The sequence below is a fragment of the Puntigrus tetrazona genome, chromosome 8, assembly GCF_018831695.1.
Source record: "Puntigrus tetrazona isolate hp1 chromosome 8, ASM1883169v1, whole genome shotgun sequence".
In the NCBI taxonomy this organism is placed as follows: Eukaryota; Metazoa; Chordata; class Actinopteri; order Cypriniformes; family Cyprinidae; genus Puntigrus; species Puntigrus tetrazona.
The window spans coordinates 19,515,299-19,543,199 of NC_056706.1; the positions used below are offsets into that span (position 1 = coordinate 19,515,299).

The 27,901-nt window shown below is 37.6% G+C and overlaps 1 protein-coding gene across 1 annotated transcript in view; it reads right to left on the bottom strand.

Moving 5' to 3' along the window:
- slc12a5b (solute carrier family 12 member 5b) overlaps positions 1-27,901 on the bottom strand; it is a 44,475-nt gene that overhangs the window by 15,742 nt on the left and 832 nt on the right. The window contains exons 2-8 of the mRNA XM_043247413.1: positions 5,904-6,004; positions 5,683-5,814; positions 5,376-5,522; positions 2,569-2,623; positions 2,213-2,343; positions 936-1,183; positions 645-856 (exon numbers count right to left, since the gene is read on the bottom strand). Of these exons, the coding sequence (XP_043103348.1) occupies positions 645-856; positions 936-1,183; positions 2,213-2,343; positions 2,569-2,623; positions 5,376-5,522; positions 5,683-5,814; positions 5,904-6,004 (1,026 nt within the window). The remainder of the gene's footprint in view (positions 1-644; positions 857-935; positions 1,184-2,212; positions 2,344-2,568; positions 2,624-5,375; positions 5,523-5,682; positions 5,815-5,903; positions 6,005-27,901) is intronic.

Below are 27,901 nucleotides of genomic sequence, written 5' to 3' on the forward strand. Positions count from 1 at the left end.
GCAAGATTTTATATATAATTGCCTTGATAATATATAATATTTCATAGAATATCAAAATATAATTTCTTTCTCTATTCATCTGTTATCTCTCCCAAAATATGTAATAAATATGTTTTTAGTCCCGGTGTCCTCATATAAAGTCATTACTTCTTTATTTATATTATCTGAAACCGATGGCATTTTCCTGAGATGTTAGTGTATGACACATACTTTATAAAATTAATTAGACAGATTAAAATGATAATTACAAAACAATATCATATTTCCATAAGAGCATCACTAAATTAATATCAGACATATTTGAAGAGGGAGTGTTCATGATAAAACATCCAATCATTTAGCATCTCAGAAAATATTATATTATATTGTTTATATAATATTTTTAACAAAGTAATTTTATTTTCCTTTGATGCAAAGCAGAATTTTCAGCATCATTACTCCAGTCTTCAGAGTCACACGATCCTTCAGAAATCATTGTAAAAAGCTGATTTTCTGCTTCATATTTTTCAAGAAATATTTATTTTAGGCTTCCTCATTGAACAGAAATATCACAAGAAAAATAAAAAAGCAATAAAGTATTATTTCAACAGTAAACTGTGGCGATGATTACTGATATATCAGTGTGAGTGCCGGTGTTCTCTGACCTGCCAGGATGCCACTGGTGACCCCGGGGATCCCCTGGATCTGAGTGATGTTGTTGTTGGTGAAGTACTCATCGCAGGTGGCGTTCAGGAACTCAGAGTCGCAGAAGGCCCTCCAAAGCCTGGTGGTGACTGTGGCGTTGCCTCGCTCGATGGTCTTGGCACAAATGTCAAACCCCTTCGACACGAGAGTTCGGTTCCCGAGCACGCACACCCTACGCGGGACGAGGGCTGCATGATTACAGTCGCTCCTGAAATGTGTCCCGTACCCTAAAGATAGAAAACTCTACTCACGGAAAGTCAGGCGGGTCAAAAGAGGTCTTGATGACGCCGGCGTAGACGGCGAGAATGGAGAGAATGACGCAGGCGAGGAACACGAGGGCCAACTTGTTGACGTACTTCACGCCGACGAAGACGACTAGAGCCATGAAGGAGAGCACGATGGTACCGTACACACGCATGTTATTCAGCAGCGCCGCCTCGGCCTCTGCTCCCTCCAGACCCTCCATCTTGAATATGGCAGCAGCTGGCACGATGTAAATCTACAAAAACATTCAAAAGAAAGAAATAAAATGAAGTAGTGACTTTTAATTTGTTAATTTTTATTCGGCTGAACACATATTTTGAAGAATATTGGTAACTAAATAGTTCTTGGTTCTATGGAAGTTAACAGCTTCCAGCAGCCTTCGGAATATCTTCTTTTGTGTTCAACAGAATAAATAAACTTAGGTAGAATTTGATAATTTTTTTTCTATTTTTCATAAATTGGGGAAAATTAATGTACAAGTGCTGTACAAATATCGAAACAGTGAATAATTCTGATTCAGAGCATGCATTAAAAGTCACTTTAATTAAAAGTGTTTTACAAACGCATTTTGTTGCAAAAAAGTTAAATTAAAATTTGTTTTAAAAAAAAACAATATTAAAAAATAACTCATTCGTCTAGTTACAAAGGCAATATTTCTCTGTTTTGTTTAGTTTAACTTGAGGTACTAAACTAACTAATACTGACATAAAAATTGATAAAATTATATATAGAAATAAAAATTAATTGGATTAAAACAGCAAAAATACAAGTAAACTACTAAAACTTATGTAAAAGGCAAAAATAAAAACATTCAAATGTTTATTAAAAAATACTAAAATACTAGTGCTGTCAAATGATTAATCGCATCCAAATATATGTGTGTGCATATGTATATGTATATGCATGTATACATTTAATAAAAATAACTTTATATATTAGATATATCTATATATGATATAAATTATATGAATAATATAAATATATACATGTAAATAAATTCAACATTTTCGAAATATACGCTGTATGTGTGTATGTATGTTTATATATACATATTAAATATACATAATACACACAATATTATTCGATACTGATTCGATAATCATTTGGCAGCACTATAAAATACTAAGGATAACTCAGCATTTCAACGATACCGAAATAACACTCAAACGAAACGATGTAATTTATTATTCGCACCATTGCCTGAAAGACCCGCCAGCTAATTTGGTTTTAAAATAAAAAATTATATATAGCAATGAAAGTGTACCAGCAGGATTTCGATGCAGCCCAAGATGTACATGGCTCCTGCAAAAGTTGTGCCCAGATAGAAACATATACCAACGGCCCCTCCGAACTCCGGCCCCAGTGAACGAGAGATCATGTAGTATGAACCTCCAGCTGTAAGCGCACACACAATCGCAGCATTAGGAATATACACAGCAGAGCATTTCATGCCGTCGTCGGGTTACGGTTATTTCAAATAATAAGAGACAGAGACAGACGTGCATCCGCACGGTTATGAATGCGGAGCTGATCTCAGCACAGTTGGGAGCTGTACGCCGCGCTGTGTAACTGCCCATGAAGAACAACAGGACAAACACAAACACGCTGAGTTCTGCTCACCTGGCACCACTCCATTGGTGGCGATGGCGCTCATTGAGATAGCAGTCAGCATAGTCTGAAAATAGAGTAAATAAAGATCAATACAGAGGGGACAGTGAGTGACGGAGACAGGAGGCCCCCACTAAGCCCTCCAGTCACTCGTGACAGAAAAATGTATTTATTAGAAAAGAAATGTTGAGCACATTAAGACATCGTGTGGTTGAGGGGGGGTTTAACGGCCGTTTAGCTGATTCGTTCATCTTAAGGGAATCGAGGTTAATAATCGTGTCCGAGGTGAAGAAAACATTACAGTATATTGTACCATTATAGTTTTTTTTATTGTTTGTTTGTCGATTAAATACTTTGGCAATACTTAACAACGAGGTTTCATTAGTTCTCACTACTTAACACTGACATTACATTCTGTATTTACATTAATCGAATCATTTAATAAGACATTAACAAACACTGACAGCGAGTATTAAAGATATATTGCTTATTATTAATAATAAAAATGCATTAACCATTGTTAACAAAGGAGACCTTGTTGTAAAGTGTCAGTAAATTTTTACATGCAACTCACGCTAACACTCTGAGTTTGTGGTTTGTAGTTATATATATATATATATATACACAGTAGAATACTGTATTTGGTACTAGAGTGTAAATGATGTTTACAGTAGAAACCAGTAAAAACCCAGCTGCCAGTATTTTACTGTACATTTACAACAAAAAGTTTTACAGTGCATACCTAACCAATCTATGAGAATTTCAAAAACCTGTTTAACAGTTATTATTTTTCTTTCTAAACAAATGTTATTTTTATGTCTTCTTCAACCTGTACACACTATACCAAACAAAAAACAGCAATACTGTGAAATAATATCACAATTGAAATATTCTAAGATATTTTAATATGTAATTTGTTTCTGCGAGTAGGTGTTAAGTTGATCAATTTAAGTCATCTTTGCCAAATTTTTTTCAAACTTTTGAATGGCATCATACTTTAACATGCATGCACACATAAAACGTGTAACTCTGAAAAACAATGCCTGCCAGAGCAGCAGGGACCGAAACAAAACCTTGTGACGATGACTAGTGAGTGTGGCGGTGCAGAATTACTCTGTGAGTGTGTGTGTGTGTATTTCCTGGGGTTTGGCAGGGTCAGAAGGGCATGATGGGGGATTTATGGTGGTAGAATCTGAAGGGACAGCTTTCAGCTTTTTTAAATCAAACAATATTAAAACAGATATGACAGGAGGGGAAGAGCTCAGAGTGGGACCACACTGCACATTCACTTACATAATACTGCTCAAACTAAATACTGCAACAAATATTCACTAATATTTATCCCAAGCACACATTTACTTAAGGTCACAGACCTATAGACCTTATTATATTTAAAGGCTGCACATTTAATCAATTCACTATATGGGCTAGCGTTTATTAATATTAAAATGCAATATGACTGTTATTTAAATATGAACAGGTTTTGTTTATCTGTCTGAATACACTGTGCAATTTCATCTACTACACACCAGCATGCATGACGCTCAGGATGTTTTTAGTATATGCAGTTTCAATACATGAGGACATCATATGAACACATGAACTTCATCTCAGAGCTGTTTTAAGGGTCACTTAAACAGCATTTCACCATTTCATTTCATTAAAAAGTATAGTCAGATGCACACAAAGGTCTTAAGGGAATAGTTCACCCAAAAATGAAAATTCTGTCACTATTTAATCACCCTCAAGTAGTTCCAAACCTGTATGACACCCTTTGACTTCCATAGTATTTTTTTCTTACTATGGAAGTCAATGGTGACCAAAACATTTTTCAAAATATCTTCCCTTGTGTTCGGCAGATCAAAGAAATGCATACAGGTTTGGAACTTGAGAGTAAATAATGACAGAATTTTCTTTTTGGGTGGATTATTTCTTTAACTTCAGCAATCAAATTATGAGTTTGGTTTAACTTGAAGAAATTGTGACAAAAATATTCCTGTTTTAAGTTCTATTAAAAGTAGAATGTATTTCTCAAAATAACAATAATTGTTGTTTCATGGTTTCATGCAATATAATTTTTTTTTCTAATTACATAATGCAGCACTTTCGTTTGCCAATACAGACAAATACAGATGAATAAAATAAATTATTAAATTGTTAAAGCAAAAAAAAAAAAAAAAAATATATATATATATATATATATATATATATATATATATATATATATATATATATATATATATATATATATATGTTGTTTTATGTAAGTTTCATTATTATTTATTTAAACACATTCTTATTAATACTTAATCAAATTTTTAAAACAAAAAAAAATATCCCACAGTATCTGTGAAAAAAATCAAGTGTATCACATGGGCCCTATACTCACGTCACAAGTCTCACCAGCAGCAGGAGCGACATGTGCTAAACTGACAGCTCGGAAATCAAACACCTCATGTAAGCATTTACATTTATGATCTTGGCAGAAACTCCGTCTGGCACGCTCACAAACCAACTCACCAAAGTGACTTACAACAAAGTGATCGTATAACTGTAAGCAATCTCCAGTTAAAGGAGCAGAGAGGTAAAAGGAAACCCTAAGCTCTGGAGAGCGAGTCTCTGGGGCTCATGCAGCATAAAGGTAATAAAGAATTCTGCTTTCCAGGCTCGAGCAGACCTTTCTGTCAGTGTAAAACGCGTTCAGATCTAAAGGATAGCTTGTCTATTTGTAGAGTCTTTGAGCTCGTGTGTCCCACCCACTTGCATACCAGACCCCACCCTCCCGTGCCTCCAGTAGTATATGTGTGTTTAAGGCTGACCGTGGAGCAGCACATGAACACTATGGTGAAGGTTCCCAAAACGCCTCCAACGCCCACCAACCAGGTCATCCTGAGGAACAGGATCACTCCCAGGATGTTCTGCAGACATGGCAGGTAAACGCCCATGATGGTGCCCATACGTGGAGCCTGTCAATCAACCAATCAATGATCAGGACAACGTAATCTTCAATATACAGCATCATTAAAAGGCCATATTAGCTGCTTGTCAATCAACATCCAGCCAGTCAATGACTAAACGCCATCCATCAACACAGAAGACGGAGGATAACGGAAGGGTTCTTGTCACCTGCACGGTTTTCTTGCGCGCCTCCTCGTTGTTTTCTTGCTCTTCATGCTCTTTACTGCCCTGTGTCAGGTTGGAGTAGTTGGCGAGGCTGCTCAGGAGAGAAGACACCATTGGACTGGTGTCCATTTCCTCCTACATAACACACACACATACAAACAAACGTGTAAACCTACTGCACATTCATCTCCGACTGTTTTAAATGATTAGCAACACTTGGCTACCTCAAATAGGGCCATGTTTTTCCCATCATACTGCTGGCTTTTCTCTACGTCACTGGTGCTACTGTTAATAAAGGGGCTGCTCTCCTTGGATGTAGCATCTCCTGCGAACATATAGGAATAAAACACTGTTAGAATCTGAGATAGAATAGATTTACAAAGTGCATAAATTGTGACACTTTAGGGCAATATTTATGGGTTAGCAAGATTATATTTTGAAAAAAATTATTACTTTTATTCAGCAAGATGCATTTAATTGGTTAAAAAGTATAAAATCAGAAGATCAAACAGAAGATCAAAAAATCTATGTTTTCAACATTGATAATAAAAAGTAATGTGTCTTGAACAGCACATCATCACACTAGCATGTAAAGACCCAGAACCATTTTGTAGCAGTATCGTCAGATTTACATCACAAGCAGGTTTGGTTGAAAATGTTCTGTTTCCACAAGACAGCTTTGTCTCACAATATTTGCTGATCATCTTTTCACATCTCACACAAACTACAAGCGCTGTGTACAATACAATTACTCCACGCTTCCTGTCCCTCTCATAGAAAAGAACAGGAAGGAGGTGGATAAATACTGTGAAGAAAAACAGCAGCGCATCAACACAGTGCACTCCTTGTGTATCAGTGTCTGTGTGTGTGTGTGTGTGTGTGTGTGTGTGGGTGAGGAATTCCAGGATTTCTACATACTCTTCCATAGCAACAACCCGGTTCTGAGCCTATTTTTACACTGCCGCTTTCAGCCGCACATCCTTTATCACAGGAACCTTTGATCACTTAATTCTGAAGCAGAGCAACATAAACTCTCACAGGTTCGGAACGACGCTGCTGTGTCCTATCAATACATCACGGTTTTAATTGTGTGTATTTCTAAATTGTAGTGCGTATTGTAATTTCTATAGTATGCTGTCACCTTCCCTGCCTTCTCAAACATAATTATATGTGGGAGCATGCTCATTAAATGGCCAAGGGAATCCTGCCTCTTCGCTTGCCCGGTTTAATCTGATGTATTAGTTTAATTAATCATGCTTCCTGGCAAAGCGTTGTACATTTTAATTTTCACAGCATTTGCCTGCTTATTGACCTGCGACCCTATGACCTTTAAACACACAATTCATCACCTTGTAATTTCATCTGTCAAAGCTGAATCAATACGCCACCAAGCCTGTGCACTATATGGTAGTTTAAAATACAAGGACACAGAAAATAATGATAGCTCATTTTTTTAAAAGGCTTTTAGCTTTTTCGAAGCCATCGCAACTGATCAGAATGCTGAGGCTAGAAAGATTTGTAATTTGAATAGGTCTATAGCCACATATAATACATTAATTTAATAATTCTGTATACATGACTTCATGTGCAACCGTGAAGGATCACATTAATTACGTTTTAAGAGATAAACAATCCTCTTGCAATTATATTGCTAAATGTAATCAGATTTTTACTTAGCTATTTTAAGGTTTACATATTGAACGTTACGCAAAAAGTGAGTAGTAAAGCAATGTTGTAATTTCCAGACATTTTCAAATACCGCTTTAATGATTTAAAGTCAAATATTTCATTTAGGCATCCCCGATCTCACAAGGTTTGAAAACTCATGAATCATGCTGGTTTAGCACTTGGTTCCTGCGCTAATCTTTGCGAAACCACCTACTTCTGGCTCTCTTGACACACACCATCCCACAACCCCAGCAGACTCACAATGTAATAAGCAATAATGAGAAAAAGATTGGTATACAGATTGAGATAGATCCTAATCTCTGACATCTTGTGTGCTGTGTGGTGAAATATTATAACAGGAGCATTTGGTTTATTGTTACAACCCCAGAAGGGACTAGACTTATTATAGGGCATCATACGGATATCAAAGCTTGCTGGATGAGGGGGTCTGCTGATTCTGCCCTGCTGTCTATTTTATGTCTACAGTTCTGCGATGTTGCAGAGGCAAGAGCGGGTAGCTGATGCTTGTAGTTTTCTCAGAGCTATTCTTTCCACCACTTTTTCTACACATTCTTTTCACTATTAGAAACACACACACACACACACACACACACACAACACACACACACACACCTCAGGCCAGCTCTCTTGGCCTATTCTATTTGTTATTAGCTATAAACTAATATCAAATGCGATCAAGTTATATTCAAGCAATATCACACTAGCAATAGGCTGTAACTGAATCACAGCAGTCGTAATATTCATACAAACACGATTCTAACACTGCCTTCATAAAGGAGTTCAATAAACAAGAAGTTGATATTATACAACTTACATTTCAAACCACTTATCGCCACTTACTTTGTCTATTTTATCCACAGCAAAACACACAGCTGGCTTCCTGAATGAATCAGTGTCTTGAACAAGTTGAGTGAGCGATTCAGCTGAACGAATCAGCGTTTTGAATGAATCTCAATTTTAATAGTATTGTTCCATACCCTTATTTTGTTCAAGGCTGTTTTTACGTATAATATAACTCATCTGTTTGTAACAGTGATACATTAGTAGTATTAATATGAAATGATCGGTGCATCAGTCTATACTTACAGCGCGTTCATGTTCTAGTCAACACTTGCATGTGTGATTAGCATGGTGAGTCAGTCAAAGCCTACAGCAGATCAAGGGAAGAAATTCATGGAAACTTTATGCATATTTTATATATAGAGCGCATCAAAGACTAAATACGTAAATGCTAATTAGTGATGAGCAATGTGTGTAGGCTGAGTCGGCTAAAGCAGAACATGAGCATGATGTTCTTATCTCATGCGGTTTAGCTTAGCAGCTATTGTGAAAAAAGTAGGCTTTAATTTATAAAAAGTATGCATAAAAGTTAACTTTACAATTAAGTAAACTTTAATTTTTTGAATACATTTTATAGTACTGCAAGTGCACATTCAATACAAGGAAGCACACTTCTTTTTCGCAAGGAATTAATTGCTGACTAAGTTGTTGTTTGTTGCTTTTTACAATGCTAGCAAAGCTATTAAACTTTTGTTCGCCTTTGTCTGACTTCCACAGTTAGGGTGTTGTCTCTTTATTGAGCTCATATTCTTTCGCAGTATGCCTCAGAAACATTTTTTAAAAATGCTAATGGACACTGGTGAGTGATAATTGTAGCAACAGTAAAAGTTCATTGTTGTTACATCAGCACATTTAACAGGAAAGCCAAAAAACTAATATAAAACAACAATAAAACCAAGCAAAGGCCCAGTGTGCTATAAAAAGCAGAAATACAAAAACTACAAATAAACAGCCATGTTGCTCAGATACATCTGTTAATACGGGAATGTTCAGTGAAATTAAGACAGCACTGCACTCGTTCCCTCTAAGCACCTTTGCCTTTCTATAATCCAGAGTTTTAAAATCTGCTTTCAAAGCCCATTTCAGCCCATGACATCAAAGTAATCTGCTTTTTAATTTTTAATGTTTTGCATGCCCCTTTCTCTTGCATTTGTGTGGTCACATTTAGTATTTAGTGCTTCATAACACATTCAGTACTCTAAATATTTATGTTATGTAAGATCCATCCTATGACAAAGAAGTACACTTGAGCAGTTATTATGGATAGACATATTCTGTATAGATTAATCACTTTGAATTGTTAACTTTGCAGTGCTTTTTTAACTCATTAACATAATTACATAATACTCGTATACCTAAATTTATTTCTATTGAAACGTATTTTTCATGCACATGCTTGCAATCGCACATTTGTCATGATAAAGTTCTAATTTGAATGCTTTTCGAATATAATATCTTTAAATGCAACACTTAAAAAACGCAATTTATAATCAAGCACCTTACATGCAATCTAGTATGTTAGTCAACATATCGAAATGAATCTACTTCTTTAAAGGATGATTATTTAAAAAATATTTAAAGTATGCATTTAAGAAAAGATTTTAACATTGTTACAAAACCTGTACTTAAGTTTGTTAAAAAACATAAGTGTTATATAATGTGCAAGTGCAGAAAAATATTCAATAAATGATCAGAATGGGAAATACTCAAAATGTGAAATTTCTTTTTTAAATTCGACAAACCCAAAGTCCAAAAGTGGGTCTTTCTGGAGCATAAAGATCAGGCCATCAAGCTGCAATGAATCCAGTTTAGACGACCAGGGATTCGAGCTATTTCGGGTCCAGCCCCTTAAAGGACTTCATGATCTGAGAGCCTATATATTCCCTGGGGCTAAATGTCATCTTTGTCAGCTCCTGAATTGAAGCACCTTTATCTAACCGAAGGAGAGAGCAGGTGTTTGAGAAGCCTGCAGAATTGGTTAGCTTGTGTCTCGAGCTCCCTGAGGCTGATTATATCAGGCTGTGCCGCTGTGTGGAGCTTCCTCAATTCCCTTCACAACTGATCAGCAGAGATAGCCAGCCTGAGACCGAGGGAGTGGGAAAGAGGCTTCAGTGTCCTCGCTGCATGAAAGGGTTATAGTGGGCAACTGCAAACCAAATTTGTCGAAAACAAGCTTTGCTTTAATGCATGGCTACTGGCCAGTTTGCGGTCGGTGGTGGTTTTCATCCCACTCCACACCTCCTTCATGCTGTTCTGACTAAGTTTGCAATCACACTTGTGCTGTTATCATTTCTCCCTATCTCAAGTAACATTTTCATGCCTTCCTGTATCCTCTTTGAATTCCCCTTTTGTCTTCAGACCACCTTTCTTTGGCTCAGCAGGTTTCAGATCTTTAGTGATTCATGTTTTGTTGTTGGGGAATACAACACGTCCTCACTAAAGCACCTCTGTGTCGCTGTATGACTCACAGAACACGTCTTATCCGGTTTACTTCAAGGAAAGCCTCCTTTACTCCCGTTGTGTCCAGGTGGTAAAAGGCACTTGTTAAATGGTCAGTTTGCATTAGGGAAGAGATGCACCCAGAAGTGTTTAGTTTGTTTAGTTGCCCCACAGATATCTTTTATTCACTTGATTGATTATAATTGATTATTGACTTATAATGGTAAAGCAACTAAACAACAGATTTTTGTACTTTTTGTACAGAGAAGCTCTTAAGTGCAGTTAAACATATATCAAAGTATATCAATTTAAATATCTTGCTTTTAAACAGTCAGCTCCCTTGAGGTTCTTTAATTGATGCCTTTTTTTACTTCCTCTATATGTCATAATGGCAACGTTATCCAGTCTCTTGAGAAGAAATCAATCGCGTTGCATCACTTCTGGGTCGTGGCCAAAGACGTAACTGATCTTTGTTTACTGAAGGAATTGTGTTTCAGAAAACTATTTATTTTGTTCCATAAACAGCGCTCCACTCTACTCTTTCCTGATTTTACGCTAGTAGCATTACATGATATGCCTTTTTAATCACGATGGTACTCAGTGCAACACAGCTTTCCCTCAGGACAAAGGCCTTTGTCTAGTACACACATAGTGCCAAACTGCAAGTACTGCTTGCCCTGATAACCCAGAATTCACTGCTTCTCGCAAATGATCCTCCACACTCTTTAAAATAAAGCTTCCAAAAGGAGTTTTCGCATAGACGCCATATAAGAAACATATTTAGTTCCCAGAACAACAGTTCTTAGAACCATTTTTACTAAATGTTAAGAATATTTTAATGTTTCAAAGAAACGTTTTCCAGTATAAAAATGATTTTGTGCAATGGAAACGCTCTGTAAATATTAAACGCTCTTCACGGAACCACAGATGACAATAAAAACAACTTTATTTTTAAGAGCAGTCAACACATCAGTGATTATACAGGATGGGTGTCAGATGTATTAGCGTCAAGATTTCTTTAAATTACTGTTTTGACAAGCATTCTCTGCTGTGATGCATCATCTAGGGTTTGATAGTCATTTTTGATCTGAACATTTCTTTTAGAGTAGCTTATCTGAGTTTTTGGCCACATACACGCTGTAAAGTTTCAGGAGTGACAACCTCAAAGGGGTAGTTCACCAAAATGTTTTAATTCTGTTATTTTAAGTAAAATCATATTTTAACAGGCCATTGTAACAGGTCTTGAATATGGTAGTTGCTTTTTGCTCTATGCAGGGTAATTAATGACAAAATTAACATTTTTGGGTGAACCATCCCTTTAAATATGGGAGTGAATCCACTTTTTTGTGTGTACAAAACACAACTACCTCTCGAAACTGCCATGACTGACACAGCTACAAAAGACTCATTATGTTTTGCCATTTTAAGTAAACCACCAACAGAGCCATCGTGTTTTATGTTTAGAAGGCTGCAAACATGAGAGCATGACCTCGAAGAGCTTGCCATGTTCACACTATAGATGATCATATAAGCTTTAGGCTTGTTGTTTGGGCACAGCTCATAAAGCGATCCTGCAGCAAGACCTGAAAACACTAGTCATATACCTCATTCCTTGTAAATGGATAGCTATGATCCACATCTAAATGCATAATTGACAACCGTCTCGGTTTCATGCACACTGTGGGAATTTCTATAACTGAACCCACATTCTTTTGGAACCTAATTGATAAAAAATGTCCTCAGCCAGTGTGTTTCATGGGAATCGAACCTATGGCTACCAGTTATGCTGAATGAAATGTTTCAGCACGAGTTTTATCGGATCTAGACAGGAAGCAGGGGCAGAACATAGGGAGAGCATCTGGGTCAATCCTGAAACAGGCAGAGTCAAAGAAAATAACCCAAACAGGATTAAGCCCCAGATTTCCTGTTTGTTACGTGGATCCCTTTTCACAGTGATATTAGGTCACATCCATTTAGTCTAGAGTAAAGGAGAAAAGAAACCAGTGATTGTACAAAAGTTAATTAAATAACTGCTGATCCTCAGATTCAGGAGCTTTGATGATAAAAGACAGTTAAAGGCCTGAGATATTAAATATGGAATCAGATGATGTCTGCTAATAAGCTGCATTGAGAGGCTTTGTTTTAGAGAAAACTGACAAGAGAAGTAATAAAGGTGGAGAAATAGAGACGTTACAAGAGAAGAGCTTGAGGCATGTCAGCTCTCTTTCACAGTTCTCAAGTGTATTTAATGCAGCAGAAATTAACCTAGACTTAGGAAAATGACATATCTGACAGGTCTGTTTTGGTGTGGATCTTTTAAATGCTTTTTGTCCCTGTAGATGAACTGAATATCCAAGCATTTATCCTCAAGCCAAAAGTGCTGATTCATGGAGCTGGCAATGTGGAGTTGGTGACAAAGAAAGTAACACTATGCCAACTGGCTTAATCCAAACAAACTTAATGGTGGAAGCCTTCAGTGTGGGCAAAACATACAAACTGTCTGAATTCACGAGCACAGAATTGGACATATGGTGGAGATTTGATTGAGAAGCCCTCCAGGGTGAGCAGACCAGCAGTCATTTATCTCACGTCAGAAGCTCAGTTGTATGTGCTGTGAATGTCTTGAGGTGGATCTAAATTAGTATTTCAGTGCCATGGCATGATATTTGACTGTCATGGCGTTTCTCAAGCATTTTCAGGTGGCAGACCAAGTTACCAATGAAATATTGCCTTAAAATATCACATAAATACACCAGTTTCAGCAAGCGGAAATGCTGACTAAATGATATTGCTTCAAATTTCACCAGACCAATTTACCAATGTTATGAAGGTTGCACAACTGGTTAAAAATGTACTGTGATTTTGACAAATGTAATTTTAATCAGCAAACCAGAATATTAGAATGATCCCTGAAGGATCAAATGCCACTGAAACTTCAGCTGTGCCTTCACAGTAATACAATAAAAAACATAGACGAATATTATTTTTGCTTTTATGTCATAATTCTGTTTATATAATGCGGTTCTGACTTTTTTAGAATTGCAATAAAAATGCAAAAACAAATACATTTGAAAGTGTGAGATAAAAACTTAGAATGATGAAAAAAGCTGAACTGCGTGAACGAAAGGATATTTGTGATTAAAAATGCATAAAAACAGTAATGTTGTAATGTTTTACCATATGCTCATCTGAAGAAATTCAAAAGTCTAGAAGTGAAGAATCCTGTGTAAGGACAGTAAAGACAATGCAAAAAGCACACAAGTAAATCAATTAATGAATGGCTAAAAATATTTGTTTTTCTGAACGCTGAAGTATAACCTAAAGAGAGCTGCGCGAAAGTTCAACAGTTTGTGTGTTATCGGTGTAGCCAGATGGTGCTTGTCTACAACTGTGCATTAAACTAAGACCGCACTACTGTATATTCATGCAATGAAATCCAGATATTCTCAAAGGGTTCACAAACTAATACAGCGTATAGTCTTTTTCATTCAATAATACTTGTCTGTTTGCAGTGAGCTATTAAAGTCAGAGTCAATAGGTTCTGTGCAACAATGGCGATCATTGTTCTGTGTCTAAATCGCTGCTCGTTCACAGTCTTTGCCCTCAAATCCTTTGTGTGGTGTGCGTGAACATTATTGACACAAACCTTCATGTTCCCCAGGAGAACTCACCACCAATTCAGTGACTCAAGGCTTACATAATGACTGTCCAGACCACAAGTCAGAAGCTCAGAGAGGACCGCAGCTGTGTGTGTGTGTGTGGAGACTTCAGCCAAAGGCAGTGCTGCAGCTGCAGTGTGTGACGTTCTGCAGAGATCCCTCAGCACTGCCGTTACAATGAAAGTGAATGTGGATCAGTCTAGTGAAACAGACAATATACAATATGCAAATATATGGATACACACATGCATGCTCTAGCTCTAGTGTTAGAGCACAAAAATGCCATGACTGCAGGTTTGATTCCTTGTTAAAAATATATAAATAAATAAAAGTCAGCTGCTATAGAGCTACAGTATATTACAGTACATTACAGGCCTGTAATTCTCACCACAGATCTATTAAGCTGTCTATGTCTACTTACCTAAATGGTTCATTACAGACCTATGGTTCACTAGGTCAATAAGATAATATTCCCATGTGAGAAAGAGGAGCAAGCATACTTGAACTAGACTTAAGTGAGAATGATGTGAGAAATCTTAATGTTAAAGCACAGAATGACATTCTAGGGAATTGTGGGCTTCTTATTTTATAGCAACAGTTTGGACAGGACGCCTCTATGTATAAGGCGAGATAAAAAAAGTAATGATTGATTGGGTCAGTGTGGAAGAACTTGAACGGTCTGCATAAAGCCAACTCCTAATCCCAGCTGAACTCCTCTGGTGCGACTTTAAATGCAGTCCTTGAACCAAAAAGTCATCATCAAACACAGTCATTTTAGACACTTCCAAAACTGCTGCAATAGAGATGGAAATCAAATTTTAAATACATGAATTATGTTACCATCTTTGTTGCCAGGGAAGTGTCCCAGTACTTTTGTACTTTATGTTGTATAGTGAATGTGCAAGTCATTGGCTTTATGCAGACCGGTCAAGTTCTTCCACACCGACTCTTTTTAAACCTTGCCTTATACACAAAGGCATTGTCATGTTAAAATAGAAAAGGGTCGTGTTGCTATACAATCAGAAGCACACAATTCCTTAGAATATCATAATATGCACTCATAGATATTACTAAAGTAGTTAAACCTGTTCGTTGGAAGGGGGTGACCCAATACTTTTGGCAATATAGTGTATTATAAAGTACAATATTAAGAACTGTATTCAAGTGTACTCTCTTCAAGCATACTTAAGTGGCCATATATTCCATTAATATGATATAATCTTCATGTAGTTTTTAACAAATATACTTTTAAGATGTGAAGTACATTGCAAGTGCACATTCGATACAATTAAGTGCACTTCTTTTTCACAAGGGTCTGGTTCACAGCAGACCTACAGTAGAAGGTTCTCGACAGCGCGGACCCACAAGGCTCACTACAACACGAATAGCGCTACAGATACAGGAATAGCACAATCTGATTTAACAATTGAACGCCGCTAAATACGAGTCTATTGAACTAGCAGATTGTTCACAGATAGATCAGCACAGGTCGTGTCTCTCACGTGGTAGCTTTACCCTAAAATGGACAGTTTACACCAGCTTTCAAAGGCTTTGCTAGAAGTGTGTCTCGCTAGGATTATCCCACATGCGGAGTGGGTGACCGTGGCATGCCAGATATTGCATTAATTTCAGTAAATAGGCCACCTGAACGTTGGCGCACATGTACAAAGGCGCGCGCAGACACACGGCCACAGCTGTCAGATTAATGTTCCTCCGGAGGTACTGACACACAAAGTGCTGCAGAGCTGCAAAGGTGCTGCCGCTGGCCTGAGTTACGTCTCCCTCCTTCCTTTTCTCTGTCTTCATCTTCCTCCCACTCTTGCTCGTCGCAGACTCTTTGATGAAATCCCCCAGCTGTCTCGCTCTCCTCGCGCTGCGGTCGGAAACGTACCTTTCATAGGCGCCGCTTATCTGAACAGATTCATGGCCGTATAAAGTCTGCGCTGTTCTGAAGCGACGTGGATGCGGTGCTCTGACGCAGCAATTTTTTAACACTTACAGCAGAGAACGGTTCAATGTCAAATCTGGATGCTGAACATTCGTTAATGTCTAGGTTCATTGGTCCCGAGACTTGCATTGACTTAGAGATGACACAGCATGGGAGTGAAGGGGGAACAGTCATTCTGAATTAAATCAATGGTTGCCGAAGGACAAGTAAAGCGTTGCCAGGAAACAGGTTGCTTAGTAACAACAAAGAGTTGACTGGTATTCAACGGCTTAATCATAACATACCTTCACTAGCCTGTCAAACCGCCTGTCCTTCGGCGCAGCAAGGTTAAACGTCCATCCGGAGAACATTTATTTGCAATGATTTACACTTTAAAGGTGCCATATGATGCTTTTTATTTTGCATAGCGTTCTGTAATATCAGCACCTTTAAGGATTAGATCACTTCCAGAATGAAAATTTCCTGACGATTTACTCACCACAATGTCATCCAAGATCTTTCTTTCTTCCGCCACAAAGGTTATTGAGGAAAATATTCTAGGAAGTTTCTCCATACAGTAGACATAAATCGCAGGCAATGCGTTGAAGGTCTGAATTGCATTTTTAATGCAGATTCAAAGGACTGCATGATCCCAGCTAAGTAATAAGTGTCCTATCTGATGGAACAATCTGTCATTTTCTTAAAAAAATAAAAATTACACACATTGTGCAATGACATTGGAAAAGTCATGCATGGTTACTTCTTTATCTGAGTAATCTGGTTCAAAAAGGTAGGGTCGGATGAAAAACTCCATCATTGTTTTACCTTTCTTTTTTGTAAAGGGTGTTTGACTTTCTTTGCACGTTCACTTTGTAAAAACTGTAGGTCAAATCTCCTTCCTAAGCAGAGCTAGTGAAAAATGAGCAGTTGTGGTTAAAAAGTATATAAATTTGTATTTTTTTAGAAAATGACCAATCATTTGACTAAATAGGACCCTTATTCCTCAGGTGGTATTGTGACAGAATGCCAGTTTGGACATTCAATCTGTTGGCCACAACTCAAGTCCACTATATGGATGAAAATCCTGCAATGTTTCCCTCAGAAACCTTCTCCTTTCAAAAAAACTTATTTTTGACTTCATTGTGGAAATGAACTTTTCCTTTAAAGCCATAATCTCATTTAAGTAGAATTCTTAATCTTCTACTTTTTCAGATTCATGTTTTTCAGAATGTTTTCTTACCTGAAGAGCAGCAGAAAAAGTAGAAGTATTCTACTAATTATTTATATCTATGTTTTGCATTTAAGACATTATATCTCATTTATAACTACATTATAGCAAATTTTCTTTAGCTTAGCAAGGCTACTTTGATATAATAGTACTGTTAATAGAAAACCTTCTGTAATATTACTTACGTATTATTTAATTATTTTAATTTACCCTAGCTTAATAAAAGCATTAGTAGTATAAAAAGTCTCTGTAGATGTTAAGAATGAAATTTTCTTGAATGACCTCATTATGGCTGAACCTCCTATATATATAGAAATTTTAATTGTTGTGTCTCTGAAATAATTTATCCTACATCCGATTTGTTGACTAGGTGAGCCAAGTTGATGAATACTGGATTGAACTGTCATACTGATGTGGGCAGTTTAATCTTTATTTCAAAACAGCAAGAAAAATCTTGTGTTCTATGGCTTCTTTTATACTACTTATGATGTTATATGAATGCACATTTGGAGATACTTAAGAAAAGACATTGTAGTGCTGGGTAACTGAAGGACCGGGACTGACCCACTGTACAGCCAAACTTTAAATCAAATCAAAGTCTCTCCAGATCTGATATACAGCTATTGACACCCACAGACAGCTATTAATACAATAAGCCAGGCTGAGCGTCTCTCTCTCTCTTTTTCTCTCTCTCTCTCTCCACAGGGTCACTCTTAGCGTGGATCAGATTTAATCTTCCATAATGGCTCGTCTGGCACTGACATTGCATTCTCCTGCAGTCCATTCCACCATCTCCTTTCTATTCTATTCTATTCTATTCTAAATTTTGTCTTTTAGTCAGTGTGACTGTAAGCCGTAAGACTTTCAAGCTTTAAAAAGATGCAAAAGCACCATAACTGATGAGGTAGTAATAAAACTGTTATATTCAGTATATGGATATTCATGCGTGATTTGCTCATTGTCAGCGGATCAACCAACTTGTCACTCCACTTTTATGGGATTGTGGCTTTATGATAATTCGCTTGGTTTAGCAAATCTGGCCCTGAATCTGCATTATGTTAAAATCCAGTGCAAATGCATCTGTAATCACATGCCTTAGGCAAAACTGTGACGTTTTCTGATGATAAATTGAGACGTCCAACAGCGTGATTGAGCACCTATCCCTATAAGCCTATTGTTGGAGGTTCTTTCAGGAATGCATCTCTGACCTTCACCATCCGTGCACCTGCACACAAACACACACAAACACACACACACACACATTCACCCCTGTCTCTCTAGAGAGTTCCTGAAGCTTAAGCTGCCTGTGTAAACCCCAAGGGGAGTCACTTTTACTGTAGGACAATTTCCATGACAAGATCCTTAATTGCACATACAAACACACAGGCAAACATACACACTGACATGTACAGGCTCAAACCTTACCTCTATTATTATTATTGTTTTTGGTTAAATTGAACACATGAATGCATGAAAAAGAAATTAACTCTTGGTTCCAATTTCAATAAACAGAGTCTCAGTGTTGATGGCATTCAGCTCAGCAAACGCAGATCTCTATCTTTTTTTCTCCATGCAGTCTGACCTACATAGTGGAGAACTACTGCCTGATGGTGCATGCAGCTGCCACAAGAATATACACACACACACACACACACACACAATCAGATACGCATGTAATGCACCAGACATAATGTGTATTCATGCTTGAAATCCACATGATTCATTCACCTTTTTCATTACTGTTGTGATTCCTTTAAACATAAAATGTGTGTAACAATAGACATGTGTGCTTGTGTGTATGTATATACACTGATTTGCCTTGTTATAATTATTGATGTTAAAAAATAGCCGTGGTGCTTAAAGGAATAGTTCACACAAAAAGTACATTTTTAAAATTAAGTATCGTAGCATAAGCTCGGAAGGCAATAAAAAAAAAAAAAAAAAAAAGGATAGAGCAAACCTAAATGCCGGTAATGAATTACAAGCAGAAAATGAGAAAAAACGTCTGGAGTTCACTGCTTACATGGAGTCAGAGGTCAGCCAAGAAACCGGAACTCGACTGTTACGTGAACGCGCACACGGGTGTTGCTGAAGTCAGTTATTTGAGTTATAATTTTGAAAAATACAAATATTTTTGTTACAAATCTAATATTTTTGATCTACTTCACAAGAGGTGATTAGGTTAGTTTTATGACAGATACATACGGTTTGTAGAGCTTCAAAAAAAATGTCCACTGTCCACCAGCCTTACCAAGCTTGTAAGAACCAGGATAAAATGTAAAGAACTCTGACTGTGTTCACCTGAAAGAAGAAAGTTATATACACCTAGGATGGCTCGGGGGTGGGTAAATAATGGAGTCATTTTCATTTCTGTCATGACCACTATTGTCAAAATGATAGATACTAGAATAAAGTTTGGTTTGGCAGAATGGTTCTGTTCTGTGAAAAACTCTCTGCCCATCCATGCAGCTTGTCATGAATGAGCAGGAAGAGCAGCCTTAAATCCCCCCTAGGGCTAACAGAACAGAACAAAGCAAATATCATTAATGCACTAAATGATATTTAAATGTAACATTTCAAGATATAGGAGTCTGTATCAGAAGGCTAAGTCCTGACTGTGCAAAAGGAGGAGTTGGGGATGGAGGAGGGTGATTTGCTCCAATAAGTACATTTCAATGCAGTTTTCCAAAATAAATTAACTCTAGAGTCCTCTGCTTTTCAGCATTAGCATCACACTTCATATCTAGCATCAGCTTCATATCTATAGGTTTTCATAGATGGTAGGTTTGTTCAGTAGCTCACCGATTTAATTTTCCAACAAGTGCCTTGTCTGTATGTTTAATGTCTGTATGTTTAATGTTGCACTATTTATATTTTAGATATTTTAGATATTTTACCATTATTTTATTATACTTTCGTTTTTTTTTATTCTTTTATCTTTATTCTTTTATTCTGCATGATTGCAAGGTCAGAAGGGAAGGAATTTCATCTGTGCTGTATGTTGTACATAGAGCATATTTGACAATAAAGTTGACTTGACTTGACTTGACTTGATTACAAAAATGTACTTTAGAGGCGAGGAGTAATTCTGTATAACTATGGTTCGACAAAACAGTTCATATTTGTGTAAAAGGTAGTTGAAATGGCACGGTTGCACCAACAAATGTGTTTTTATATCAGTTTTGCATCTGTTGGTTGGATTTGGAATAGGGCATATTTCCAATATGATAGAGCATTCGTTTAAAACGTTTAATTTAAAAACTGTGGGGAAACATGCAGTAAGACATATGTGTCGCACAAAAACTGCACAGAGGTACGTATTTTTATGAGACCAGATTGAATATTATTTGATTGTTCAATAAACTAAACATTTTACACAGTATATTACATTTAATTACCTCTTTGCAGATTTTGAGTCATACTCAAATAACCAAGACATTCGGAAAATGTCAATTGAAAAACTCCACCCACAAGAACATTTGTGCCTTTAACCCTTTGTATAATTCCCAGCTGTATTAAAATTGTATACATTTTAACAGGAGCCTCACAAGTGAACTGTGTTCCCTATGGCCAGTTCATCCCTGCACATCACACAAATGACCTTTTCTAAGAGCCGCTGGTCACACTGACATTAAAGCTTTCTTAGGTCAGACCAGTCTAAGACAGTTCTGAATACTGCTACTTAACAGGCCAGCTTACAGAGATCAGCACCCGCACACAGAACCCCAGCCAGCTGAGCGGCTATTAAAGATTCGTCCCACAGAGTGGGAGAGCAGGACAAAGTGTTAAGAGCCAATACTGGCAGACTTCACCAGACTTCAATGGCACATGGTGTGAAAACAGTCCTGTTGAAAGAGGACATGGTTTTGGACTGAACACACACACACACAGCTTCTTTTAGCACATGGGATGGAACGTCATATGTCACTGTCTTGCGCATGAACATGTCAACTGCCACAAAACCCCAGGCAAAGCTCCGCTTAGAAATCTGTTGTGTCCGTGAACACGTGCCATGTCATAAATCATCTTGCCCTTGGAGATCATGTTGTCTTTATCAATAAAGCCATTCATATGCGGCACACAGAGCTGTGGAAAAGGTCGCGAGAGATGACTAAAGACTTAACTGTCGTGCTATGTTAAGGCTGACTGCGAAAACGAGCTACTAATTATATTGTTACTGTGCAAAATCAAGCATGATTTATGTTGATTAGTGCAATATGAATGTCAAGGTCAAAAATGTCCAAAATACTGTGGCTCTGCAAGCGCCGCGTGGATGAGCATGACTCCACGTACATGCAAACACACAAAGCAGTTAGACAATCAATTTCCCATAAATAAAATCTATAAAATTGACATTATTGTCTGACAAAGGATTAATGCATTGAAATCCATCAATTCTACAGCTACAGCAAGAGACAAGTCCTGCTCGGCTAACTTCCCTATTTAAAGAGGAAATGAGAATACAGGGGACAGTAGACCAGTGTAAATGGAGAACAGAACTAAGGGAGACAAGCATGAAAACCGGTTGAGGGATTTAGTACAGTTCCAGATGAGAAAGGAGATCCTCGCCCTACTCAGAAAAGAGAGAGAGAGAGAGAGAGAAAGGGAGAGAAAGAATAGGAGATTGAGAGAAATAGAGAAAGCACACAGTGCGCTTGGGGTGAAACTGACTCATCCAACACTCACAGGGACAGCATGTACCATTTCTTCATTTTCATCTCTGCTCTCAAGGTAATTTATTGTTCTTGTGAGCGTATGGACAAATGTGACTGCATATATGAATATCAGCTCTTTTAACACCAAACAGTTGTTTTGGTATGGTCGCAACATTTTTTGATATTTCACATTCAAAAAAGGTCCATTGTCTATTGTCAACATTCACCACTTTGAAAAAAGAGCCATTTACTGTTGTTTAATGCATGGAATTCGTCAGACCAACTTGATGCAAAATCCGTGAAAGGTAAATCTTTTGACATTGCCAATCACATGGATTCCTATTAAAATGCAAATTTCACAAACAACAAATACAAGCACAGTTTCATCTCACGATTGTACATAATTATATTTAAATGACTGGATATCAGTCAGTAAAGACAGCCACGCAAAAGAAAGCATTCCAGTAACTAAAAACAGTTGTGTTTGGCACTAGTAATGCTAAGTTAAAAATGTGATTCCCTGGGAATCCACGAGCAAATAAAAGTAAACTAAATGTTTGAGCGGTAATCCCAAAATTAATTTACATTTTAGACAACATTGCCAGGTAAGTTGTGTGTTTTTACTTCGCCAACCCAAACAGTTGCACAACACAAAGTACTGGCGTTTTGTTGTTGGATAAATTCGTGTTTTGAATCAATTGGTTGAGTAAATGATTCAATGGCTCAATTCCCGAATTACCCATCACTCTAAAGAAAAACAGCTTTAGATTCAATGACTTACTCCTTAAAACACTATTTCTAAAAATATATTAAGAGTAGCATATTACTATATAGAACCGAATTCATCAAACCACTTATTTTGTTTCTGAACGAATCAGCGTCAAATTGGTTGAATTTAAAAAATAATATTACGTAACCTTCAAAAAGAGTCACTGAAATATCCATTTCTCTATTTTCTCATAGGCAGGGAAACACAGTGGAAAGATGGCCAATCCATCATAGGGCCCACAGAAAAAAAACTGCATCACTAATGCACAAACTGACAGTCGTAAACGAGAAAACAAAGACAAATGGAATGATACAAACAATGAAAGTTCCCAGTGCTGTTGGGCTGTTATATCAGTAATCTTGGAATGCTGCATCGTCAGATTCAAGGAGCAGATCTGTAGGCCCTATTTATCTGAATAACCAGAAAAGACAGAAAAGGTACGTGAACAGAATTAGGAATTCAACCTGGAATCCTCTGCATGAGCACCACAGCTCAATGTGTGCCCCGCTCTTCAATTTTCATTGTGGTTATGCAAGAACAGTTTCATTACTTTTTCAAGGCCACTGCCTACTATGATTTGCCACTTCAGAGTGAAACTTAATGAATTCTTAACTGACAGCAGGAAGGTGACGATAAGAAGAGAGTGAAGTTGCAGACCTCACACGGTCGTGTAGCCGGAGAAAAAAAAAATCCTACAACCATCAGAAGTCCCAGACAGACTTAATTCTTCTCAATACAGTGGACAAAGAGACTCTGAAGATATATGTTTGCTTGTCTGCGTGAGATAAAAATGGCACAGATTAGCAGCACTACATTCTGCAATCTGCAGTAACACAATGCAAAGCGTGCATCGCTGTAGAGAGTGTTCATGCATAACCAGCAAGTGTGCTGCCAACTCTCTATGGCTATGTTCACAACTTCACACAGTCAGTGCTTGGGAATGACTAACATCTTACATCTTTGCAAACAGGTGAATCTTCAGTTGTCCTGTTCTTCCAGCAGAAGCAGATACATTATGTACATAGATTATATTCATATAGACAGGTGGAGCTGGGGGAGGTGGAGGGTTTAGAGGAATTCTGATGAAAAAATAGGTCTTAAAGGTTAAAGATTACAATGACACACGATTAACAAAAATAAACGATGCGCATAGATATTAAACTCTCAAATATCTCATTAAAAAGAAACAATTAATTTTAGCACGAAAATACATAGGCATGCAAATCATAAACCACTAAACTATCATTCTGTGTAGCCGTTGAAAGAAGTACGAGTGCCGGTGCCTCTTTGAGAAGATTTTGTGCATGATGCTCCTTGTTACATAATGCCACTTTTTTATAACTAGCCAGCGTCTTAACAGAATGGCGTTTAATCAACATGTGATTAACCTTCTTATAACTTCCACCCTGCGTGAAGTCTCATCTCCTCCTTTCGCTTTAGAGTATTGTCGCTGCTCTTTTCTTTAACATGTCTCACCTCACAGCCTCTGCCCTCCTCTCTGTTCTCACCCTAAAATGGCTTCCCAGGCACCTGCCAGAGACAGCTGGCCACGACAACTTAACAAAACCATCCATCAAGGGCAAATACATCAGCAGGATTACAGGAGGGCATATAAAAATCCTTTATGTGGCATTAGGGAAATATTCTTATATAATGCATGGTCTTTTGCAGTGACATAATACTCACTACACCGCCACAATTACATAAGAACTACATCCCCCTGACCCTAAAACAAATGAATTACACACCTACCTCATGAATTGCGATCGTGGTTATGTTTATTTGCCGATATGTAAATATTACAAAACTGAAATTCAGCTGAATGCACATTCTAAATGTAAAATGCGAACGTCACGCGAGCCTGAAAAGGGTAGGGCTGACTATAAAAATAACTGAAACTTTAAAATGACATAATACACATAACCAGATGGTCTTAAAAGATAAATCGCAACCAATTATCACAACAGTCTACTTGTCAGTGAATACAATAGCTCAGAGCTAAGCCACCCAAAGATATTTTTGTTCATAAACATCCAACACCGACTCTGCATGGATCTAAGCAATGAGCTGACAGGAAATGCATTTTCTTGCTTGCCTTTTTGTTGCTTGTCATGACTGTGGCAGCTTGTCTATCAAACGCACTCACACTACGGGCTTTCAATGGCATGAGTTGATTGGCGGGGAGAAGCTGTTGTTAACACATGAAGTGTTGATTAAAACCTTGCATCAAACAGATCCAGTGACGCCGTATTCTGTCTTTATCAAATGCCGGCTATTAAGTGTAATAGTATTTACTAGCTTCTGAGGAAAAGTTCTGAATATATTTTTATACTTCATGAGTTTATGAGGCAAAGTCGCATGGTGAGGTTTATAATACAGTAGAATATATTACTGGATTCATAGTCAGGGTTTATGTAAAAGTGGAGTATTACGACATTATGAATACTGTATGTTTTGACATAACTTATGGCTTCTGGCAGCTCCTTTTTTCTCAAAGAGAGAGTGCGTCATGGCATTATGATGATGGCTGTGTCTGCCTGCAAAGTGTTTTGTAAGGGAACCCGAGCACGCTTTTAAATTGGTTTTCTTCGAGTCAAAATATTTTTTACATGACTAAAGCAACCTGAATGCATCAAGTAAACAGAGCTGGATCCTGCATAATTCTTATACCCATGCAATTAAGCTTGCTTAAGAACAAATAGTTCTCTCTTGGTGTCTGTATGGTTTTTGAGGACAGCTAGTGCTCTAGATGTTGCTAATTTAGGGTGGTCCTGTTATGTTTTAATGTGTCTGCGGCTGTTAAAACAGGTCCGTGCCATCTGGCCTGATGCTTACTTGACCTGAGACTTCACCACAAGGACAAGCAGCCCGTACGCTCTTCACAGAACGCATTTCTTTTCCCTCTTTTCCGGCATTCCTTCTTTAAATTGCAGTATGCAAAATTAAGCCACTCATCTCTGATTAAGGTCTGCAATAATTATGTATAATTAATTATTTTCAAATAAATGATCTCCCGAAGGGAATAAATGACATTTTAAAATGCATTCAAATAGAAAAGAGTTATTTTAAATAGTTGCTGTGTTTATGAAATCAAGTAATTGTAGCCTTGGTGAGCATGAGACATTTTTCAAAAACATTACATTTAAATGGTATATCAGTTTCCTCTGTTGTGTGTATAATTCGGAGCTGTGATTTGATAGGGTCTTTATTTGCTCCCCTGAAGTCGATCAACAATCAATTTCTTTCTGCCTCCCATCCAATTTCTCAGCTAATCTAATCCAGCCTTCTTCACTGCTAAGAAATGCCAAAGATCACCGGTGTCATAATGCAATCTCAAACCTCATTATCCACTGAGAGAAAGCACCTTAGGTCCGAAACGATCTGATGCGTCAGGCAGAATGCTCTATGAGTGATGTAACGGCATTGTCACAGTGACTGTCCTTAGAATGCACATTATCTGTGAAGCTGCTGAAGCTTGTGACTGGTAATAACACACCTAATCGTTCACAGAACGCTCAGCATTTCACACAGTGCAGCTTGGCTGTTAACTGACAAACCATTAGACAAAAGAACGACATTCTCTACATTGAAAGAAAGTTCGTAAGACTTGAAGAGTGCGTGAATTTTATGCGTTGTTGCAAGAAACCAACTGTAAAGTGCAACCCTGTTGCTTTTCGATGAATAACATTTTTTTTTTTTTTCTGTCGATTTCAAAATTTCTAATTAATTCAATGTGGTGTTAGCAAAATTACATGCAAACAATTGTCCAGTGCATACTATGTTATATTATGTAGTTTGCTTATTCGTTTATTACACTTAATTACACTACGCTGGATGTACTTGAGTCTAAATTTAAGAGGGAATTATGCCTGCTTTTTATTTCCCCCAAAATAAGAATGACAGAACGAGACTGTTTTGGGACAGCTTTAGCTGGTGAGCTTCCAAGCATGAATTTTATGACCAAATAGGCATTAGCACCACTGCAGTACTGTCCCTACCCCCTGATGGGAGGAAGAGAGAGAGAGAACGAATTCAGGGCAGCATTGGACTTTGAAGGAAGCGAAGCAGAGAGAGCGAGAGAGAGAGAGAGAAACCCTTTGAAAAGAAGCAAAAGCTATAATGCAGCAGTCTGCAGCCAGCTCCACTCATGTCTACACGAAACCGATCAGTCCGTCAGTGACGGAGGGCCCGGAATGGCTTTTGCGTTCACAACGCATGCGATCGCTGACTGTTTCAGAACCATGGAGAGTTCCACCGATGCCAGCGGCTCAATGAGCATCCATTTCAGCACCACGGACAGAGTCTCTGCTGCAACCGCTGCAATCCAATCATGACAGTTACACCACAGCGCATTTAATAAGAGCTGTTTGCTAAACTGACTCAATTTGTAATGTGCGTGAAACATGCAAAAAACGTTTCAACACTCATAATGAGTGCAGGTTCTGCTGTACTGCAGGGGGCTGATAAGAACGCATGCGAGAAGAGGTCAGGTACAAGCTAATTTAATTCCTCTCTCACGGGCTGGAGCTGAGCTGTACCTGTAGGCACGAAACGCTTTTAGAGACCGAGATCTCGCATCTAAGAGCCCCTTCCCCTTTTTCAAGAGGTTAATGACATGAAATGCACCGAAGGTCTGCTTTTGTTAAAGCGCTCCAATTATTCCAATTATTCCCAAGGATCTAAGACACAGGGAGACGAATCCGCTGCCTGCAGAAATGAAATGCGATTAAGCAGCAGAAAGACAGACTGAGAAAAGGACAGACAAGAGGAAGATCGTGCATTGTAAAAAATTGCAAAAAAAAAACTATGCAAGGACATTAGCTGGTAATTTTAACCCTAAAATAGCACAATTCAATGTGTGAGTTGAAATAGAAAAATGAATATGGAAAATTCCTTCATGCACTGTAAAAATTGGTAACCAGCAACTGTTACCTTAAGGAGCTATTTCTACCTGATTTACATATTTATGTTCATTAAGTCATGTTCAGTTTAATATATATATATATATATATATAT